This window comes from Microcaecilia unicolor, chromosome 9 (genome assembly GCF_901765095.1).
Source record: "Microcaecilia unicolor chromosome 9, aMicUni1.1, whole genome shotgun sequence".
NCBI lineage: Eukaryota > Metazoa > Chordata > Amphibia > Gymnophiona > Siphonopidae > Microcaecilia > Microcaecilia unicolor.
In genome coordinates, this window is record NC_044039.1 from 105062453 (window position 1) to 105087071 (window position 24619).

General features: G+C 40.4%; 1 protein-coding gene across 3 annotated transcripts in view; it reads right to left on the reverse strand.

Annotated features, from left to right (window-relative positions):
• Positions 1-24619, reverse strand: part of STRN3 (striatin 3) — a 309869-nt gene that overhangs the window by 61250 nt on the left and 224000 nt on the right. For all 3 annotated transcript variants that reach the window (XM_030215282.1, XM_030215281.1, XM_030215280.1), the window contains 3 exons: positions 23860-24035; positions 12988-13035; positions 2695-2816 (listed from right to left, as the gene is read on the reverse strand). In XM_030215282.1, the coding sequence (XP_030071142.1) occupies positions 2695-2816; positions 12988-13035; positions 23860-24035 (346 nt within the window). The remainder of the gene's footprint in view (positions 1-2694; positions 2817-12987; positions 13036-23859; positions 24036-24619) is intronic.

The window sequence follows — 24619 nt, forward strand, 5'->3', positions numbered from 1 at the left end:
CACCTCGCACACTGCTTTGACCAAGGTCACCCCTCTTCTTCATTCTGAGCACTGGTTACCTGTCACTGCCCATATTAAATTTAAGCTTCTCCCCCTTGTCTATAAATGCCACCTTCCCACTGCTAACAACCTGCTAATTCCATACAATCCACCACACCCCTCCAATGCCATTTTCCTTTATCTTACCTCATGTGAAACTGCCTTTAGCTATCTTGGTTCTAAACTTTAGAATTCCCTCCCTTCCCAGCTTAGGTCCCAAAACTCCCTCTCTTGTCTTCTAATCACTGCTTAAAACTTATCTATTCACCAACTCTTTTGGTTCATCCCTAACCTTCTCCCATCCCTTGAACTGACCATCTCTCAGAACCATTTTGCCTCCTCTCCAACCAGTTGATCCCCACGCAATTACTCTCACCATTTTCCCCTCCGCATCTTGCTTTTACAGCATAGACCATATAGTATCCTTTATTGGCTCTCATGCAATATATCAAGAATGATGAATAAAAAAGAAAACCTGTGGACCTCTTCTCTAAGAAGCAACCTGGCTCTTCATCAGAATCCCAGGAACACTCTTGATTCAAGACTCATAAAAGAAGTTAGTCAATGAAGTCCAAGTCTCTACCTGTTTTGCACCACTGACTGCTGGGTCAGTCCTTCTATGGTGTTGAGACACTGAAGATTCTCCTGTGCATCAACAAAACTTCCTCCCTCAAAGTACTGGAAATAGGACACAGGCATGGCCAACTTTGACTCAAAATTCCCTCCGGGCCTTGGTACTGAGGTGTCCCTTTGAGGCAGAACTTGGGTCCCAAGTACTGGCTGGATTTCATCTGCCCTCAGTGCTGATAATGTCAAAGGTGAACAAGAAATGCTCCATCTCTTTCTGAATGAGCTACTCCTTGAATGCTGCCCTCAACAAAGATGAGAGAATCACAGTAGGATTGGTCACATCCTCCTGAATCATTTGAGGTGCAGTAGAACAAAATTTTGTGTCTACAGAAGATGTTGCACCCTCTCCAAAGGCAGGAATGATGAGTGGTCCTTGCACTGAAGGCACTTGGAGCACGCCAGTGACCTCGGTGCCTCTATGCTCTCATGCCATATTTTTAGCCTCCATCCAATCACCTAATTGCAGTCCCTTAGCACTGACAAAGATAAAGATGAAACCTTCCTCTTGTTTGGATGTAAACTAGACAATGACTGCTCCCACAGAGGGCAATCGGGACACTCGCGATGCTGATACATCCCCAGTGTCTGCTGCAGCTCCTGGACCTATGGAGACCAAAGTTTCCAATGCTGATGGACTGGTCTTATTGCCAAAAAGATTTCCGCATTGCTTTCTCTGAATGAATTCCCCCCACACAAAACAAAATAGTGGAAAAATGAGTGTGTACTAATAGATATCCCATCATTGAACAGTTCAAAATAAAACAAAGCCAACAGGAACAGTATTGGAGATAATTTGTAAAGACTCAACATAGGCTATTTAGTCTCTTATGAGCCATCCCATTTCAGACTACAGCCTCGAGTTTTAGTATCTTCAATCATTTAAACCTCCCGTGGAAACAACTTTTACAAATATCATCCTTTAGTAAGCAACACACTTCTTTTTGTAAAAATATTTAAAGTAGCAATCAACAACAACAAAAAAAAGCACTTTGCTTAAAGCATGTAGATAGCCATCCAACTCGACGTACACACTGAGGTTTAAAGCGATTCATTGTTTGGAATAGTTTGAGACTCCAGAAGAAGGTAGGGAGTCTCCTGCCAAGATGCTATTAGGACAACCATTGATAAGGAGTACCTGGGATTGGAATCCAGTATGTGCGTCAAAAAGACCAGTCCATCAGCATTGGAAACTTTGGTTTATTTTGGACCGAGTTAGATATTTAATAGTGGTTTATTTACCTTCTTCTTTTGAAGTTGTGATGAATCCCCCTCTGACATCTGTGAACACAGAATACAATGAGAGGACCATGATCAGGTCCCAGGCATTGCAGGAACAGGCTTCCATAATGGACATGGAATGGACATGGACCCATTACACCAGGAACATCTCTTGAACCTACTGGAGATCTTCTTTTGATACATTTTATCCACAAAAACATCAGTATAGAAATCAAACAACTTGACGGTGAAAAAATTGCTGCCCAGGAGCTCAAGGCCTATAGCCAATGTTGAAATAAGAAAAAAAAAAACCAAACTTAAAAATCTAACTAAAGAAATACTGGGGAACCTGCGAAAGTAAACCATGTAACAGCAACCCTTACAAATGGAAAAAGGCGCCAAGGCGACCTTGACACATAAAAGGTCCAACCAGCTCCGTGAAAAATTAAGAATGAGGAGGTCTTGCACGACAGCAGCAGGCAGGAACAGGTTCGCATGCACGATACGTACGATACTCAAAGGCTTCTAGAAAGTTACTGGGGTAGTGCTTCTTCAGGTTCTGTTGGCAGAATCACCCAGAGGATTTTACAGTTCTGTTTGACCTCGTAGAAAACATTACTATCATGATCATAGTAACTATAAAGTTATATATTCTATTAAGCATCATTAAAAATATACAAGTAAATCTGGGAAACAAGACCCTCTTAAAAAAAAACCTCAGTGCACAGTCTTTCACTGGACTTTGTTTCACATTTTCTAAAGGTTAGATAAATTAATATTAATATGCAGTTCTGAGCATATTCTTACCATATGTATCATACGGATCCACATTAGAACTGGGTATGTTCCACCACTGGATAGCTGCGTCAGTGCCACCACTAAAACACTGTTCACCATTAGAGCTAAATGCCAAAGATAATACAGGTCCACTGGGGGGGGAAAAAAAATTGTAATTACCTGTTGCAAGGTCAAAGGAAGTTTGGAAAACCATTATAAAATCATTTGCAAAGTATCTTTGTTTTAAACTTAAAAGCACTATAAACATACTACAAGCTAACCTTCTACACATAGGAGTTAACTCATCCCCTGTCATTCTGGCTTTCCAAAGGCAAATTACAGCAGAATAATGGGCTATTCGTGAATATCCATGGTATGTGTTTGCAAATTCTCAAAAAGTTACTTGGAAAAAATCTAAAAACATATATTCAGGATGCACAATCATATCTTTGTGTTATAGAGCTCTGCTCCATCTTGCCACCACTCCCATCCAACCATGGCAAATCAACTATTCATAAACTACTTTTCTTTGCCTGCTGAACATTTATACCAGGGGCGTATCTGCGTGGGGCCTCAGGGGCCTGGGCCCCCGCAGATTTCGCCCTGGACCCCCCTACCGCTGCCAACCCTCCCCCTCCGTTGCTCGCCTACCTTCGCTGGCGGGGGACCCCAACCCCCGCCAGCCGAGGTCCGCGTCCTCCTGCCGCTGCCGGCTGCCTTTGGTCCTTTAATTCTTCCATTGAAGCTGGCGCCGACGAAAGTTTCTTTTGAGTCTGACGTCGCTGCACGTTGTACGGAGGGGGAGGGTTAGCAATGGCAGCGGCTGGGGGGAGGGGGATCGGCAATGGCGGCGGCGGCGGCGGGGGGGGGGGGGCTATAATGTGCCCCCCCTCTCTGGCCCTGGCCCCCCCTACCGCCGCAGTTCAGATACGCCCCTGATTTATACACAGAATAATTTTACAAAGGCTTTCTACATGTGTGTGGATCAGATGCAGTGCCTTAGTACTGACAAAGATAAAGATGAAACCTTCCTCTGGCTTCACATATAGGAAGTGTGTTATGCAAAATTTCTCAACATATATGAAAGTATATCCTGCACTGATCCTATGTATAAATAGGCATTCTCTGGGTTGGACATTTGCAAAACACAAGTATATATGTGGAATCTAGCAGATACACACATATGTGTATTTATGTACGCTTGATGTGAAACAGGCAAAAATATACATGTGAACCTGCTGATAAATGGCAACTTTTAGAAACAAAAAAGGCAACAGTCTACTTGCTACATAAAAGTCTGTTATAAAAAGCAGACCGATACACATATATAAAAACAAAGAAATAATTTATTCAAACCAAGATAAAAGCAGTACCCGACGTGGCCACATTTCGCCCTCAGGCTGCGTCAGGGGTAAAACTACAAATAAAAACATAAAAATAGTGATAACATCATCTCGTTATGGATATACATATATATATATATATGTATATCCATAACGAGATGATGTTATCACTATTTTTATGTTTTTATTTGTAGTTTTACCCCTGACGCAGCCTGAGGGCGAAATGTATATATATATATATATATATATATGTACATAACTTGAGATAATGTTATCACTATTTTAATGTTTTTATTTGCAGTTTTACCCCTGACGCAGCCTGAGGGCGAAACGTGGCCACGTCGGGTACTGCTTTTTTCTTGGTTTGAATAAATTATTTCTTTGTTTTTATATATGTGTATTGGTCTGCTTTTTATAACAAACTTTTAGAAACAGAAATATCTATTACTTTCCCTTTCTGAAATCAATGCTTGTTATATATATATATATATATATATATATATATATATATATATACACACACACACACACACACACAAATCTTCTAGCTGCAACCATTTTATAAGGCTGGTTCTAAAATTAACTCCTAAATATATTTACTCCAATTCTAAGCTGAAGTGGCCTCCTTTTGCCAAGTACCACTCATTATTTCTTATGGGACCCTTTTAGTAAGTCACGTTAAAAAGTAGCCGGCGGTGGGTTTACTCAAGTAGAACATGATTACAACTTTCACTGTTTTATAAAATGTCAATACATTATTATTTTAGGATACTTCAGGTCTATTGGTGATGCCCTAAGCATATTAGTAAATCAGATCTAGTCACAAACTGGATGATTATCCTAAATAATGAACTGTATAATCTCTTCCAGGAAATTCTAAGAGGTTCTTCAACTTCACTGGGCATGACATCAGTTCCCATGCAGCCACAATCCTGTCAATTAAGCTAACAGGCTCAACTCCTGGAGAGAAGAAAGGATAAATCTGTGTGACTAGTGAACTGCGTCCATGTAAACTTTATTTTCCCAAAAAAAACCAAGCTATTCACCTATCACACTACTGGGATTCCCTAACAAAGGGTTGTTTTTAAAAAAATAAAAATAGCTTAAGGTGTAGCTAGGTGGGGCACAAGGGGAGTAGCTGCTCCCCCAAATAGACTTCCAATAAAAACAGCACCTATGCACTTTTATAAACCTACTTGCGCTGGTGCCTATTTTTTAATGTTGTCCGTTCACCAAATGCCAAAACCTGGCAACACTTATGCATAACATACCATCAATAGGGCAGGCAAACTATTACAGGCAAATGAGAGTGTTTTTATTTTCCATCAACAGGAAGGACAACCAAAAATAACAGAAGTTCCATACAGAACTAATGGACTTTACTTTCCAGAATGGGCTCACACTTGTGGGCACAGCCCTAAGTTAATCTTCTGACATCTCCTGAAAATTTAGTGTGCATAGGCATAAAACCAAAACGTTATTGGATGGTGCAATTGTGTATGTATGTTTGGGGAAATATGCTGATCCTCCAAAGAATACCCATCATGCTCCTGGTGATCCCTTGGTCCCTACAACATGTCACACAAATTCTTTGTGGATCACATGCAGAACAGGTCAGAAACCAAAACGTTACTAGGGATGGCAACTGTGAAGACATCCAACTCCTCTATGATCATCAAACATGCCCTAAAAATTAGGTGTTGACAGGCCACCAAATATCAAAATTATTACCGCGGAATAAACACAGTTGGAATGACTGCATAACACCCTCCAAGTTAAGCATTAACTGTTGAGAGATTCTGAAGAAAACACTGGTAGCGAATAGCTCTTCTGCTGTACAGGGAATCATCGTCTACACAATAATGGGCTGTGAATGTTGGACTAACTCTATGCTACCGCCTCATGTATCTCTAATAGAGGCTGACACAGCCATAAGATAGATTAAAATCTCTGACATGTGTGACTAAGATTAAATCTGCTTGAGAAAAACAGAACTATAAAAATTATTGCAGTTATGTTACACTGAATGGGATCTGATCTTTAAACAAAAAGTAATATTACACAAAAGGAAAGTCAGTAAAGTTTTTACATTATTTTATTTACTTGAAGAACAAAGTTATCCAACACCTATATCACCACATGAAAAAATAACAGCCCCTTATACTTACTGGTTGCACCACCTTTTGCAGCAATAATTGCAACCAAATGCTTTCTACTGTATAATTTCATATCAGGAGAAATAAATAGGGTCATGGGAGATCCACATGGCAGATAAAATATACTGTATGTCTCCACTGGTGTTCAGGTTTCTATGGTAGGGGGCCTAATAGTAAGGCTACAGACTATGTGAGGGAGAACTACCTGTATCTTGAAAGTCTTTGTTCAACCAAAGAGCTACATAGGACAGAGCCCTGGAAGCATACTTACTAATCCATGATCTACTAAAAGTGGCTGAAGGCCAAACCCTGGGAGCCTGCTCAACCAAAGGCCAGAGCCTAGAAGCATACATAACTTTCTTATTTGGACTGAACTGGCATGGACAATAAGAAGGAGGTGCTTGGTGTGAATTAGGTGGCAAATCTGGAATACTCTCCTATTTAAAATGGTAGAGTAAAATAAGAAACAAAAATTCGCCAGAATGAGAGATTTATAAATGGTTATTGTTGCACAGCTCACAACCTGGATATATCCTTGCAGCATGGACAGGAATTTACGTGAAGACTTGATGAATAAGCTGGTCTTTCCCTTCCATCAACAACAGCAGTGGTTCTCATTCCAGTCCTCAAGACACACCTAGCCAGTCAGGTTTTCAGCATACCCACAATAAATATGCATGAGAAATCTACATGCACCACATTCACTGGATTCAAATCTGTCTAATGCATATTTATTGTGGATATTGGGAAAACGTGACTGGCTGGGTGTGTCTAGTGGCCTAGGTTGAGAACCCCTGATCAACACTGTTAATATGTAAGAGGGTGGTGCTTTTCATTTGAATTAATCTAAGATAGATATGCATTTGAAATACATCTTTGTGATTCTAAGGCCCCTATTTAATAAACTGCATTAGTTTAATGTGGGAATTACCAAACGCTAATTGTGCAGTGCTGAATTATATGCTGAACATGCACAACTATTTCTTCTTTTTTAACGTTTTAATTTATATGATACTATATTTTCTTAATTTATGGTATTTGCAAACCACTAATGATGGTTATACCAAATGGTGGTATATCAAATTTTAAAATAAACTGCTGAATTAACTATTAATGTTTCAGTGCAACAGATAATGTGTGCTACTAAGAGAAACTCCATTTTGGGGCATGCAGTATATAAGGATTGCACACTGAGTTAACATGGAAATATTAGTAGCTAATGCAGTAGATAATGTTGTATAGTCAACTATACCTCAAGAGACACAGCTAACTGTATTCCATGCTATCTTCTGGGCAGTTTATATGGCAGTGAACTTTGTTTTGTGTTAACTGCGCAACAAGTCTCCTTATTTATGTTCGAATACTGGCTGGCTACCTCTGAATATCTGGATCTAACTGGACTCCACCCCTGGAACGCGCCCAACACAGTTGGCTTGATTTTGGTGCTAACCGGCCATTTTCAGCAAAGATAATTAGTTAGGTGCTCTTATCGTCCCCCTTCTCCTCCACCGCTAACTCCAGACTTCGATCGTTTTATCTTGCAGCACCTTATGCCTGGAACCGTCTTCCTGAACCCATACATCTAGCTCCTTCTCTACCTGTTTTTAAATCTATGCTGAAATCCCACCTTTTCACTTCTGCCTTTGGCTCCTAACCACTACTCATTCGCCCTCCTCCTCTCTATCCATTAATTCCCTTGCCCATTAATGTCTTGTCTGTCTGTTCTACCTAGATTGTAAGCTCTTTGAGCAGGGACTGTCTCTTTATGTCAAATGTTCAGCGCTGCGTGCATCTGGTAGCGCTATACAAATGCTATTAGTAGTAGTAGTAGGTGCTGTGAAAATGATCGGATAGGCACTGATAAGTGAGATAACTGGTTGGCAGCTGTTCTCAGCCAGTTAATGTGCTTTGAATGTTGGCAAGAAGGTGTATTAGGCATTTATGCCGCATAGATATTTAAATGTCTCTATCATATCTCCCCTCTCCCGCCTTTCTTCCAAAGAATATATTGAGGTTTTGAAGTTTGTCTCCCATACGCCGTATGACGAAAACCACTGACCATGTTAGTATCTGCCCTCTGGACCAACTGCATCCTGCTCAAATCTTTTTGAAGGTGAGGTCTCTAGAACTGTATAAATTAATTTCTTTGACTGGGTGACCAGAGATGGGAGTGAGAATGTGTGCTAGATGTGGTATGCTTAGATATTTAGGAAAGCCTTTGACACAGTTTCGCATTGAGAACTTACAAATAAACTGTGTCCTCAGTATGGGCCCTAAAGTGACAGGGTTAGGAACTGGTTAAGTGGAAGGCGACAAAGAATAAAGGCAAATAGAGCTCACCCTAAGAAAAGGGACATTATAAGTGGTATCCTGAAAGGACTGGTTCTTGGTCCAATTCTTTTAAACATTTTTGTAAGCAATATTTTTGAAGGTCTGTCAGATAAGGGTTGACTTATTGCAGATGATACCATCATCTGCAATAGGATAGATACTCCTTATGGTGTGGATAACATGAGGAAGTATCTAGCAAAGCTAAAAGAATGGTCTAGAATTTGGCAGCTATGATTGAATGCTTAAAAAAAAAAAAGGATAATGCATTTGGGCTACAAAAACCTGGTGGAGCAGTACAGTTTAGGGAGCGAAGTACCTCTGTGCACAAAAGAGAAGTGGGACTTGAAGTGATTATATGTGATGATCTTAAGGTCACCATACAGGTAGAAAAGGTGGTCTTCGTCATAAGGCATATAAGGACAGACGTAAAGACCTCAATATGAATATTTTCGAAGAAAGGCCACAGAGGGGAGATCTGAGAGACACATTTAAATACCTCTGTGGCATAAATGCACAGGATATAAGTATCTTTCAATTGAAAGGAAGCTCCAGAATGAGGGAACATAGGATGAAGGTGAAAGGGCATAGACTCAGGAGTAACTTAAGGAAATACAAGAAGGGTGGTGAATTTGTGGAACAGTCTCACAGTGGAGGTGGTGATGATGAACATCTGAATTCAAGAAAGTCTGGGAAAAGGACATAGGATGCTTAAGGGAGAGGAAAGGATGGTATGTTTATGAGAGATTCTTGATATACTACTTTTCTATGGTACAACTAAAGTGGTTTACATATTATTTACCTCATGAAGAATTGGGCCTCTACCTTTAAACTAAAATTGAATATAGAGAAAACAAAATTTCTGTTATTATCTAACCCTCACCATGTCATAAACTGTCAAAACTTCACAACTGATGTAACATCCATTGGAGTCCCAACTACATATACTTGGTATAATAATTGATTCCTACATGTTATTAGACATCCAAGTCCAAGCAGTTATCACAAAAACCTTTAAAGCAATGTGAAAACTAAAAAGAATCAGGCATCTCTTCCCTAATGATATGTTTAGAACCTTAGTACAAACAGTAGTGTTATCACACTCTGATTACTGCAATGCCATTTATGCTGGCTATAAGGAATTTTCCTTGAAAAAACTGCATACAGCTCAAAATTCAGCAGCCAGATTAGTCTACAAGGCTACGAGATTCAAAAGTGCAGCCCCTTTGCTTATAAAGTTACACTGGCTCCCAATCAAAGCCAGAACAAAATTCAAACTATGAACATTTGTGTTTAAAACTCTATATGGTTTAACCCTTGATTATATGCAACCCTCCCCTTCACAATGCTCTTCCTGGTTCAAGAGATTATCTAACCTTCCACTATCCCAGTTGCAAAAATGCAATCTACACGTCAATCTACATGTCAGGATTCCCTTACCTCTGTACCAAATGGTGGAATTCTCTCATCAGATGGGAACCTAATTATTTGATATTCCGGAAATACCTTAAAGCCTCTCTCTGTTTAAGCAATTTCTCACGGATTATCATAATTAATTTAAACGCCTCATTGCATAATTATACCAATTTCTCAGTTCCACTCTAACTGTTATTATACACACATGACTATAAATTGTTACCTTTTTGCGTCTAAGATTTGTTTTCATATTACATCTTGTAATACTCAATCCTCACTTACTTTGCTATTACTACGTGGGATGAATACAGAGGATCTCAAATTAGAAAATGGAAGGTATAAAAAAACTTAAACTTAATGTGTGTGAATGTGTCAAGTGACACTTAGATGGTGATTCTGGTTGTGATGACCTAGGACCCATACCGGGCAGACTTGTATGGTCTGTGTCCCATATATGGCAATCTGGTTTAGGATGGGCTGGAAAGGGCTTAGACAGCAATTTTAGTGCCTGGAACACGAGGACAGTGCTGGACAGACTTTTACAGTCTGTGTCCAGCAAATAACAAGACTAATAGACTGGAGTGGGCTTCGATAGCAACTCCAGCACTTGGAATATAAGGCAGGGTCAGGTGGACTTCTATGGTCTATGTCCCAGCTATTAGGATGCAGAGGATGTTCTTGATTGAAGTTCCGCCATAACCTGCCGGAGTTAAGGTTTATTTCATGATATTTAGGTTAATGGCTCCTGAAGATCCTAACAAGGGAGTGGAGGAGTTGCCTAGCGGTTAGAGCACCGGTCTTGATATCCAGAGGTGGCCGGTTCAAATTCAACTTCTGCTCCTTGTGATCTTGGGCAAGCCACCTAACCCGTCCATTATGCCTCAGGTACAAACTTAGATTGAGAGCACTCCAGGGACAGAGAAATAACCAGTGTACCTAAATGTAACTCACTTGATCTACTACTGAAAAGGTGTGAGAAAAATCTAAATAAATTAATAAATAAAAAATAACAAGTGAAACACAGAATTGTGTCGAGCTGTGAAGAGGATATTGTATTATTCGGTTGGGAACACACCTCGCATTGCTGTTTTGAGCTATTTTACTAGTTATTGCTGGTTGATAGATGGCTGCATGTTAGTTGGCAGCATCAGAGTTTCTATTTGTATGAAGAAGATGTATTACTTCTACAGTACAGCACAAGTTGGAACATAATGGTAGTCCTTTGGACAACCAATTGAGAACTTTTGATGGAGGCTACATCATCGCATTAGAGGATTTTCATTTTTTGATTGGTCCAGTTACATCACTGAGATACTCTATAATAACTTTGTCAACATATGTCATCATCATTAAGAATTATGTTCTGCATCAGCAGGTAAGTATTACTCAATTTTTAGGATTGTATTAGAGACATTAATGATATCCATATTGGGAGAAGAGCTTATAATTGTCTCAATGGACTGAGGTTATATTATGTAGTTGGGGTTTAATGTGTAGTTGGTATTATTTTTATATAAATTTTTTTAAATATAGTGGAATATTTCAATAAAAGTTGTTTGATAAATTGTAAACTGTATTCTCAAATATAGATTTTGTTTTATTTGGGAAAACTTTCAGATTGATTTTCCCATAGTATTTTTTGTTTGACTACGTCCCAGAAATGCCAAAGAAAGACCATAATCAAGTATATAACATCAGGTTTATTGTCGATTTTAATCATGAATTGATAATAACTGTGACTATTGGGCAGACTGGATGGACTGTTCAGGTCTTTATCTGTCATCACTTACTATGTTACTTAGGGCTCTCCTTTCACAAAGCTGTGCGCTACTGATTCTCGGTGCGGCAAATGAGAGGAAGCCCATTCAATTCCTATGGACTTCCTCTCATTTGCCGCAGGGAATCGTTAGCATGGCTTTATAAAAGAAGCCCTTAATGTATACTATCCCGCATCACTTTTTATACTGTTAATTACAATACGTTGTTAACCACATTGAACCTGATCTATTGGGATAATGTGGGATATGAAATTAATTAATTAAATACAGGTACAATAGGTATTTTAGATAGTATGGATGGGCAGACTGGAAACTGGATAGGCTGTATGGTCATTACTTACCTTCATTTTCTCTGTTTCCATGTAACTTCTGCCAGGGCCGGTCTTAGACAGGGGCGGTCACCCAGGGCCCTGCATCTCTGGCACGTCTGTCCTCCTGGCTGGGAACATCTCCGTGCTCTGTACCTTAAATGTGCATCCACATTTCAGTAGAGAGCATCAGGCAGCGATTTTCATATTCCATCAGCTGCCTAACCCAGAGCCTTCTCACTGCTGCGTCCCACCCCATTTTGATGTCACTTCTGCAAGGGTGGGATGCAGCAGCGATGAGGTTCTGGGCTTGGCAGCTGACGGGATATGAAAATCGCTGCCACTGTGCCAATGTCTGACGCTCTCTACTGAAACAAAGCGGATGCACATCAAGGTATGGGGGAGGCAGGGTTCCAAGAGCTATAAACCTCCTTTTAAACTATGGTGGTGGGTGCAGGGGGGGGGGGACCCATTGAACTGGTCTGCACAGGGCCCCGTAATTGCTAAGACCATCCCTGACTCCTGCACAATGCCATCTGCCAGAGGCTGAGGGGCATATGGGAAGCAACAAATTCCCACAGTCTACAGAGAACCCCGGCTCTGAGCTGGTGGAAGAAGGGGGCTGGTGTGTGTGTGTGTGTGGGGGGGGGGGGGGGGGTAATGCCAACACTCAAAGGAGGCGGCTGCGGATGGAAGTAGTGACTCTACTGGTAAGGGGTTGAAGAGGGATGAGGATAAGACTGGAAGAAAAGTCTGGTGCTGGAAAACTATGCTTTGGATCACTAAATGGAATACACCTAAACACAAAGATATGCAAATATACCGATAAGCCTGTATTTTTCTGACTCTGGTAAAGCATCCCAATTGCCTCAAAATTAACCCCCTAAAATTTAATATGATAAATCCATAGATTCATAAGCCCTAAGTAAAATCAATACATATGCTTTTAAGTATTTAAGCTATTAAATGAAAAAATGATTTAAAAAACACTTACATGTGAGCTCTAAATGTGTAGATAGGTTCTACATCTAGGGAGGCACTCCTGAAATTTAAAGATAAAACACGGTGAATAAATTCTTCGCATTAAAAATATATAAGCACATACACATACACTCATACACACAGGGTAAAATTCAGGTTTTGGAATGTGGAACTTGCTTATGGATAAAGTTAGGTACGGGACTTGTTTCAGATTTACCATTAGTAAACAAAAAAATAAATCCTTATGAATTATTGACCAGGAAAAAGTTTTGAAATCTCAATTGAAGACATCTGAATTAGTGGGGATGGGAGGGGGAAGAGAGGCTGGCTTAGAACCCACTGAGAACATAAGGGGGGGGAAAGCATTTGCTGCCTGTAAAGCATGTTTAAGCACATAGGGCCCGCTTAAAGGAATCTGATGCCCTAAGTGAACCATCAGCCATATACCCCTGCCCTATCATCTCCGAAGGTCTCCAGCTTCCAGCATCTCTCTCCTTCCCTCCCCGTCTATAGTGTCCAGCATCTCTGTCCTTCCACTACCACTACTGCCCTGCCTCCTCAGACATCTGGAGTTGGTGGGATGCAGCAGGCCCTAAGCATGAGTGTGCACAGATACTCAAGGCCTGCAGCTGACAGTTGGTTTAAAGGGCTCCCTTGCTGCTGTTTTTGCAAGTTGTGCCAGGACTGCTCTGCCTCTCCCTGAAGCCTGCTACCCTAGGCATGCTCCTGATCAGTCTAGTGGTAGAACTAGCCGTGCATGCAAAGAAAGTGCACAGAAACCAGCACCTATCCAGCACCTATTTTTAAGCATATAAGTGTAGGTATCCCTGAAGCATGATTTGAACAGATCAAAGGTGGTGTTGTGATGAACATATATGTAACTCAGCATAAAAGTACATGTGTAAATTTGTGTGAGAGCATTTGTGTGTGCTACTGGGGATAGTTCTGGGTGTTTATTTTATACAAAGGCAAACAGGTGCCTTTGGAGACTTTATAAAATAGGCATTAAATAAAAATGTTTTTGGAAATTTTTAGAAGAACCCTATTACAAAATTATCCATCAAAGGGAGGCAAGGTAAAGAAGGCGCCTGGGTACAGATGAGACTTGCTTTCTTATTTATTTATTTATAGCATTTGTATCCCACATTTTTCCACCTATTTTCAGGCTCAATGTGGGTTACATTTTCCACAATGGTGATCACCAATTCCGGAAGAGAAATACATATTTAAGGTGAAGTAGACAGAGAGGATTAGGTATACAGTTACAGAAACTGCATTTTCCTAATCAGAAATAAAGGTGTTGGATTAACTTCAATCGTGAATAGATTAACTTGGACAATCAGGAATATTAAACTTCAATCTTATTGATTAGTATGGACAATCGGGAAGTACAAAATTATGTTTAGTGAAGATTCGGTGTAAAATTTTGATTGAACTGGTATTTAGGATGGATTATTGTAGTATGCTTTGTTGAAAAGGTTGGTTTTCAATAATTTACAGAAATTATTTATGTCGTGTGTTGTTTTTATTGATTTAGGTAGTTTGTTCCATATTTGCGTACCTATATAGGAGAAACTGGATGCATATGTTAATTTATATTTCACTCCTCTGCAGTTGGGGTAGTGAAGGTTCAGGAACGTGCATGATGATTTAGTAGAGTTCCTGTTTGGTAAGTCTATAAGGTCTGACATATAACCCGGAACTTCACCGTGTATGATCTTATGAACCAGAGTGCAGACCTTGAACGTAATGCGCTCTCTTAGTGGAGCCAATGTAGTTTTTCTCTTAAGGGTCTGGCGTTTTCATATTTCATTTTGCTAAATATGAGTCTGGCTGCCGTGTTTTGTGCAGTTTGGAGTTTCTTAATAATTTGTTCTTTGCAACCGGCATAAATTGCACTGCAATAATCTAGTTGACTTAATACAATTGATTGTATCAGTCAGCAGAATAGTTCCCTTGGGAAAAAAGGTTTTATTCTTTTGAGTTTCCACATTGAGTGAAACATTTTCTTTGTTACGTTTTTCGCATGGTTTTCTAGTGTAAGATTTCGATCAATTGTGATTCCTAGGATTTTCAGATTGTCTGAGACAGGAAGGGTAAAATATGGGGTACTTATTATTGTGGGTTTGTACTTGTTGTGTTCGGGGCCGGTCTTAGGCAGAGGCGACCAAGGCGGCCGCATAGGGCCCCGCACGGCGCACCTCAACTCTGCCTCTCTGAGCCCCGCTCGCTCGGACCGCATCATCATGATCCCGCGCTCGCTCCGGACTGCATCATCATGATCGCTCCTCTCCCGCCTCCGGTGCCCCTCCCCCCCCCCCCCCCACTGAGCCCGCCATCAGCTCCCGCCTCCCAGTCCCAGGATAATGACTGTTGCAGCGATGGCACAGCCCCGACAGACAGTTGCAGGCACGAGGGTTCACCCCAGCTTTTCCCTTCCGCCTTCCCGCTCAATGTCCCGCCTCTTTCTGATGAGGTATTCCCTGTTTCCACAAGGGTGGGCGGGAGTCATTGAGCGGGAAGGGAAAAGGAGCTGCAGCGTGGTCGGAGGTGAGCCATCGCCTGGTGCCAGTGCGACTTAAAAAATAAAGAAACATGATTTATGCTTGTGACGGCAACTTCATCACTCAGGTAGAACAAACGATTAACCTTTCTGTAACAGAACTATGCTGCCGTGCTTTTCCCAGTAAGCCATTTTAATTTTCAGGTTAATATAATCAGTTGTAAGGAATCTATTACAGAAGATCAAAGCTTGTGCATGATGGTTTTTTAGCTTAATGTGACAAGTGCTCCATTTCTTGGAGGGTTATATGCAATTTTATCTGTGTTTTGATGCTTCACAGTCTTCTGTTTGATGGCATACAGTTTGCTTTTATATATTACTGTAAATTACTTCTTGAAGCACTTAGTAGAGGTAGAGCATTAGAGAGCAAATAGAAGGTTGCAAAGAAATTGACTGTTACAAAGTAGGTGTATCACAAACAACCTAGTTACCCAATATAAATAATTTACTTGGGATTCCCCTGTCACTTCATCAGTCACACTTAAAATTTTCTAAAAATGGAATAATCTTTTCAATGGGGTGGAGCTAGGTTGGGGCGGAGCTAGGGTGGGGTGGGGCTAGGATAGGGCCCCACCAAATTGGTCTGCACAGGGCCCCGCACTTACTAAGACCGGCCCTGGTTGTGTTGTGATGAGAGGATGAGACATTGTGTTTTATCTGGATTAAGTTTTAGTTGGAAAGCATCAGCCCATGAGTTCATAATTTGGAAGCTGTAATTAATTTCTTTAGTGATTTCTGTCAGGTCATGTTTAAACGGGATATAAATCGTGATATCATCTGCGTAAATAAAAGGATGGATAACGTTTTGGCTAAAGGTGTCATCATTAAGTTGAAGAGGGTTGGTGAGAGCGGCGATCCTTGAGGTACTCCGCATTCTGGTTGCCAAGGTGATGATATAATCGAATTTGATATTACTTGGTATGTTCTTGCTGTTAGGAAGCCTTTGATCCAGTTAAGTACGTTTCCTACAATTCCAAAATATTCTAAGATATTTAATAGTATATTATGGTTTACCATGTCGAACGCACTGGACATGTCGAATTGCAGGAGAAGTATACTGTCACCAGTTGCAAATCCCGACTGTGATTCATGTAACATTGAGAACTTGCATAAGTAATCAGTAAGTTGCTTGGTTACCATACTTTCCATAAGTTTAACTGCTAAAAGGATGGATGTAACTGGGCGATAGTTGGTTATATCATTTGCTTTTTTTTTTTATGTCCTTGGGAATTGGTGTAAGTAATATATTTCCTTTATCATTAGGGAAAAGTCCATGTTGTAGCATATAGTTTAAATACTTCATGAGGTCTGATATGAAGTGTTTAGGGGCGGATCTTATTAGGTTGTTGGGGCATACATCAAGCTTGCAGTGGGACTTAGCAAATTTGTTGATCGCTTGGGTGACGGATTCACCAGTAAGTAAAGTGAAGTTTTACTTTTTGCTTACTAATTAATTTATTGATTATAATTAATTACCTGTTAATCATGTGGAGTCTCCCAAGAATCTACTTTATCCCCACTATTATTTAACATTTTTGGAGTCCTTTAATAACAATGATTCAAGATCAACAGGTCCAACCATTTTATAATGCAGATGATACTCTCAAGTTTTTATACTGACCTCTTTAAACCTGACTTGAGCCTTCTCAATTCTTGCCTTAATGTGGTTAGAAGCCTGGCTATGCAATCACAGGCTTGTACTTTATCCTTCAATTCCACAGCATGTTGGCAAACTAGCCATCTTCTTACGCATATTGTTGCTCCCTTGTTGAATGGTTCTTCTATTCCCTTTTGTAGATCATTTCTGCTGAGAGTTATTTTAGATCAGCTGCTTAGTTCCATCAATAAGAAAGGTTTTTTTCACTGTCCATCAGTTTTGCTCTGTCCAGGCATTCCTTGATAAGACTTCTTAGATGACCCTGCTATATGCACTATTATCGTTCAGGTTAGATTACTGTAACAATCAATGCTGGCATTAATCGCTCTCTAATTAAATGTTTGCAGGCGATATGAAATACCACTATAAGGATCCTCTCAGGCACAAAGACATAGCATTGCATCACTCCATTTTTGATTTGCCATCACTGGGTCCTGATGAATTTTATTTGAAATCAAAGATTTTTGTCCTAGTTCAAAAAGTCATGTAGTCAAGTAGCAAGAATGTAGCTGCCCTCTGTGCTCATCTCAACATAGTCAATTGCAGTTTCCTTCTTTGTAGATAGTTTGATTAACCTCCACCAGAAATAGGGCCTTCTTCATGGAACTCTTTACCTGCCGATGTTTGTAGTTCTTTTAGCTATTTTGACATTTGAAAAGCTCTGAAAACTTTTTTGAGAATACTTTTTATGAAGTATAAGTTTGGCTGAAACGTTAAATTTTCATTTTCATATTTATTATTATATGTATTGAAAATTGTTACTTTGGATTGAATACTGGTTTTATTGTGAACCACTTTTAAACCTTGTAGTATCAAGTTAATAGATCAAATCAAATCTATCCTCTCATAACTTTATACATATCAGCTTTATTCTTTGCGTTCAATACATGATTTTCGACCACTCCAACCTGCTGTTCATTTGAAATTGGAGTCAATAACGCAGAGTACTGTCATTTAATTAGCTCCTTTATTCTGGAATGCACTCCCTTTGTACATCTGTTTGGAACTTTCTCTAGTGAAATTCAGGCCAATGTTGAAGACCTGTCTTTTTAAGTTGACATTTAAGGAGGAAGGTGGTCTATGGTGAGTTGCAGCAACTGATCTTAGCCTAGACTATTTTCAATTTCAAAATGTGTCTACTTAAATGGGGTTTTTTTTTTCCATATTTTCTCTTTCATAGTAACATAGTAGATGACGGCAGATAAAGACATGTATGGTCTATTCAGTATGCTCAACAAGATAAACTCATAGCACAAAGAAGGCCCTCAATAAATTTTCATTAAATCTAGGAGTCAGCCCAAAAAACTTAGGAGACAGCATCTAAGACCTATCTCACTTACTAAGATTTTTTTTCCTTATTTTGTGCCTGTGGGCAAATAAACTTTAGTAAATCAATTTATTAAGCTGCCTCTGCTAATCAACTGCAAAGTTAATAGTCTCCCTTCCCAAAGCATGCCTATGTGATAGCACCCTCCAGATAAGTGAAGCAAAGACGCAATTGCCTCTTTGTTTCACTTATCACCATAGCCTGGGTCCCCATCAGTTTCTCTCTCATATCCCCCCCCCCCCCCAGCCTTCATCCAGTCTTTCTGTCTCTCTCATCCCCCCCCCATATCCTTCACTCAGTTTGTTTCACTCGTACCCCCCCCCCCACACACAAAGCCTTCACTCAGTCTGTCTCTCTCGTACCCCTCTCCAGCCTTCTCCCAGTCTCTCTTATACCCCTTGCTGCCTCAAAATGCTTTTCTCAGCCCATTGCAATCAGGCTCTGCATATACTTAGCTGCATGGTGCAGGAGGTTGGGAAAGTCTCATGATTTCAAGTCCTGCAAGACTTCCTGAACTCCCTGCACCATGCGGCTCAAGTATACACAGAGACCGATCACTGTGCAAGACCGAGAGAAACAGTTTGAGGAAGAGCTGAAGAAGGAAGAAAAAAATATCAGGGGTATGTAAATTTCTAGGTGCCATAGTGACGCGGCACCTAGGATTTGTTGAGCCCTGGCATAAAGTATAATGCAATACTACATATGCATACTTGATCTTGATTTGTCTTTGTCATTTTCAGGGCACAGACTGTAGTCTACTCAGCACTATTGCAACTTGCTTCTCACAGGTCTCCTACTTAGCCATCTCTCTCCTCTTCAATCTGTTCAAAATTCTGCTGCACGACTAATATTCCGCCAGTGTCGTTATGCTCATATTAGCCCTCTCCTCAAGTCACTTCACTGGCTTCCTATCCATTTCCGCATACAGTTCAAACTCCTCTTATTGACCTATAAGTGCATTCACTCTGCAGCTCCTCAGTACCTCTCCACTACTACTACTACTACTACTACTACTATTTAACATTTCTAAAGCGCTACCAGGGTTGCACAGCGCTATACAATTAACAAAGAAGGACAGTCCCTGCTCAAAAGAGCTTACAATCTAAAGGACAAAAAGTGCAGTCAATCAAGATTGAGGCAGTCTAGATTTCCTGGATAGAGGTACAATGGTTAGGTGCTGAAAGCGACATTGAAGAGGTGGGCTTTGAGCAAGGATCTGAAGATGGGTAGGGAGGGGGCTCCACTCTCATCTCTCCCTACATTCCTCCCCGGGAACTCCGTTCACTGGGTAAATCTCTTTTATCTGCACCCTTCTCCTCCACTGCTACCTCCACACTCCGTTCCTTTTATCTTGCTGCACCATATGCCTGGAATACACTTCCTGAGCCGGTACGTCAAGCTCCATCTCCGGCAGTCTTCAAATCTAAGCTAAAAGCCCACCTTTTGATGCTGCTTTTAACTCCTAACCCTTATTCACTTGTTCAGAACCCTTATTTTATCATCCTCACTTTAATATTCCCTTATCTCTTGTTTGTCCTGTTTGTCTGTCCTAATTAGATTGTAAGCTCTGTCGAGCAGGGACTGTCTCTTCATGTTCAAGTGTATAGCGCTGCGTACGTCTAGTAGTAGTAAGTAGCACTAGCTTTGTTCTCCAACTATTGAAGCTGTCATCCAAGTCCCACTGTAGCCCATCCCAATCTGTCCAGCCATGATCAGGGCACAGACTGTAAAGTTGCTTGGCACTAGCTTTGCTCCTCAAATACCAGAGTTGACATCTAATCACCACTAAGTTTGTTTGGTTCTATACAGGCTTCCTTTGTGTTTATCCTACACTTTTTTGAATTCCGTTACTGTTTTCATCTCAACCACCTCCAGCGGGAGGGCATTCAGGTCTCTACCACCCTCTTTGTGAAAAAAAGTACTTCCTGATGTTATTCCTGAATCAGCCCCCCCCCCCCCCCCCCCCCCCCCCCGCCCCCGCAACTTCAATTTATGTCCTTTAGTTCTAGCACCTTCCCAGCTCTGGAAAAGGTTAGTTTGTAAATGAATACTTTTCAACTATTTGAAGTCTGTATCGTATCACCCCTGTCTCTCCTTTCCTCTAAGGTACACATCTTCAGGTCATCGAGTTTCCTCATAAATCTTATGGTGCAAACCCCATACCATTCTTGTCACTTTTCTCTGAACTGTTTAAGATTTTTTTAAGTTTTTGGCAAGATGCAGCCTTCAAAACCGAACATAATACTCCAACGACTTGTACAGGGGCATCAATACCTTTCTTCTGCTGGTTATATCCCTCTCTGTGCAACCTAGCATCCCACTGACTGTGGCCACTGCCTTGTCACATTGTTTTGCCACCTTGGGATCCTCAGACACCATTACCGCAAGGTCCCTCTCCTGAGCTGTGCTTACTAATCTCTCTCCTCCTATCTTACACATCTCCTATGGATTTCTGCACTTTTTCACATTAAATTTTAACTGTCACATCTACAACTATTCTTCCAATTTTTGGAGATCTCTTCTCATGGTTTCTACTCCCTCCCTCTCTTTATTGATTACCTTTTCCTTCTCACCCTTCAGCAATGTCTCTCACAAATATATTAAACAGAGTCGGTCCAAGTACCGATCCCTGAAGCATTTCACTACTCACTTTCCTTTCCTCCAAGCAAATTTCATTGACCACCACCTTCTGTCACCTGTCGGTTAACTAGTTTCCAATCCAGTTTTTTTTTTTGTTACATTTGTACCCCGCACTTTCCCACTCATGGCAGGCTCAATGCAGCTTACATGGGACAATGGAGGGTTAAGTGACTTGCCCAGAGTCACAAGGAGCTGCCTGTGCCTGAAGTGGGAATTGAACTCAGTTCCTCAGGACCAAAGTCCACCACCCTAACCACTAGGCCACTAGTTCACCACATTGGGTCTTAAGTTCAGCCCTATTAGCTTACTCATGAGTCTTCTGTGAGGAACTGTATCAAAGACTTTGCTGAAATCCAAGTATCCAGTTTTTTGGTCATCCAGTCAAAGAAAATCAATTTTCCTTTGTTAAAATCATGTTGCTTCAGATCCTGTAATTGTTGGATTCTAGAAAGTTAACTATCTTTTCCTTCAGCAGCGACTATTATTTTACCTTCCACTGACATGAGGCTTACCAGCCGGTAGTTTCCCACTTTCTTGTCCCGCTTTTGTGAAGAGGGACCACATCCGTTCATCTCCAATCCTGCAGAACCTTTCCCATCTCTAAAGATCTATTAAATAAATCCAAGAGGTCCCACCTGGATTACTCTGAGCTCCCTCAATATTCTGGAATGTATCCTATCCAGCCCCATAGCTTTGTCCACTTTCAAATTGTCATTATTTGGAGTTCTTTCTTAAAAAAAATAAAATATATATATATATATATATATATATATATATATCTCTATCTATATATAAAAGGCACCAACAACGTTCTAAATGAAGCCTCCAGCCGGAAGTGTGAAGGGGGAGAGATATCCGGTTTCCCCATGAGTGTCTGCCCCGCCCTAGCTCTCTCTGTAACACAAACAGTGAAGGAAAACACAGCAAGGCACGAACTCAAATCACTCTCTCTGTAACAGTGAAGGACTCAGAGGGAGGAGGGGAGAGAGGGCAGAAGCCCTCACTATCTCTGTAACACAAACACAGCAGAGCAAGAAACTTAACACTGAAGGACTCGACTCCGAGGGGGGAGGGGACAGAGAGCAGAGGGGAAGGGATAGAGGGCAGAGGGCAGGGACACACACACTCCCACATGCACACAGAAGAAAACCTTGCTAGCCCCCATTTCATTTGCATCAGAAACGGGGCTTTTTTACTAGTATTTTAATATTGAGAACCACTTTGCTCTTTTTTTGTAAAAGGGGCTATACCAAGTGTGCTAATAAACAACTTTTAACAGTTCCTAGTGGACGTCGACCCAGTTGTGAGAACTCAGCCTGCTTGTCTTCGGAGAATTAGCAGATAGCCCCAAACATGCAATTTAACCAGACAATGGCTGATTAAATCAATTTGAATATTTACCAGCTTAATATAACTGCTATGTGCACTTTGAAAATACTGCATAGGACACAATATAGTTGTTTTTTTCTTCAAGAAAACTCAACTTATAGGGTAGTGCATTTGATATATTGCCACCCAAAGTGATTTACATAATTATATAAAAGTACTTTTTTTCTGTCTCTAATGGGCTCGTAATCTAACCCCCTTGTTTACTAAGCTGTTGCTAGTGGCTGCTGCATGGCAATACCAACATAGCCCATTCAAAATGAATAGGCTGTGTCAGCATTAGCATGGCTTAGTAAATGGGGTTTTTGTACCTGGGGCAAAGGAGGGTTGTGACATTCCCAGGATCACAAGGAGCTGCAATGAGAATGAAACCCAGTTCCCCTGGTTTTCTGCCTATTGCACTAACCATTAGGCTAATCCTCCAGGTTCACAGAGCCTTATTTCCTAAGCTTTTTATCCATAGGCATGCGTTTCAAAAATATTCATGGTAAATGCTACTTAAAATTACCAACAATGGTACTAAGATTACAAATCTCTCAATGCTAATGCACTCATGTGAAAGCTATTTAGCAATACTAGATGGCTATAGCACATCAGCAATCACAAGTTTACGTAGAGGGAATTGCTGAAAAATTTTTAAAACGTTATATTTAATGACATTTTTTCAAATTTTCATCAAATCACAGCGATTTGAATAGCAATGGAAATACACTTTGTAAATATATATACAAGATAACAATTAGAGGTATATGATCATTCACATCATAATCTTTAGTGTGTTCTCTTATAGAACTGAAATAGAGAGAGATCCAAGAACAGGAAAAAGAGAAAGAGACTAAAAAAATACCAATTAGAAAAAACCTGGCACTTCTCTAAATTACAGCGGAGTATGACAACAGCTTATTTTCTGAACACCAGCTGCCCCTAGCAGAGACAGATTTCTTCTTACTACAAATGAAATTCTGAAACTGTGAGGATTTAAAAAAAAAAAAAAAAAAAAAAACAAAAACTTGTGTGCATCACAAGTCTATATGCAATTACAAGGAAATCTAATAAAAAACTGCATTCAAAAGGGAACAAGCCTCCTGAGCTACAGCAAGGAATTTCTTCCTTCTTTCTTGTGCAACTTAACATTAATCAGGAAAACCCCACAGCTTCTGCCCAAGAAATAAGACAGATCAATTATTACAGTACGAGGGGAATTTAATATCCTGCTAAAAAGATAAAGCTAGAACGCCCAGAATATTGTGACAGAGGTCTGGAGTGATTTGATAGGTAACGGGAGATAATACTCAGTGCAGTAAACACTTACTTTTTGGCAGGAACAGTTTTCTGCAAGTTCCATAGTTTCAGCGTATGATCCTCAGAGGCTGTAACCAGCACAGGCTCTATAGGATGAAATGCTAATGCTCGCACACCATCAAAGTGGCTGCGTAGCGTATACTTTGGGTTCCAGGTTTTTCGAAATGCATCTTTATTGGCTGGCATCTAAAAAGACACATACACAAATAAAGAACAGCCCAGTTAAGAAAAGGGAATAATGTACTACTTCAGTATCACAACAGTGAACACAGCAATGTTAGGTGACCTAGAAAAGGTAAACAAAAAAGTTACAGGTAATAGTAATACTATTTTATTGGATTAACTCAAGGGTGGGAAAACTGCAGCACGTGAACCACATTCAACTCACTGAGAACATAGGTCCAAAATATTTTGGAAGTTCAACGACAATGTTGGATTAATGTCAGTAGACCAAAAGTGAGTGAGTGAGAGTGTGAGAGAGAGTGTGAGAGAGAGAGAGAGAGAATGGAAAATAGCAATTAGAGTACTGTTCTTAAAGTGTATTTCTCTAGTTTGACCAACAGGTGGTGTATGTTTATGTTTAAAGCTGTTTCAGAGAACTGACTGTTCCTTCTTTAGTTAACACAGATAACCTGCAGTGATGTCGCCAGCTACATTTAAAACTTGCTGTATTGGGCTCTGATTGGCTCAGGAGCTCAACATTCAGCTAGGATGTACTGGCGCTTTCTCCAGTCTTGGCCAGGGAGAAAAGAGAGAAGAATCTCTTTGCT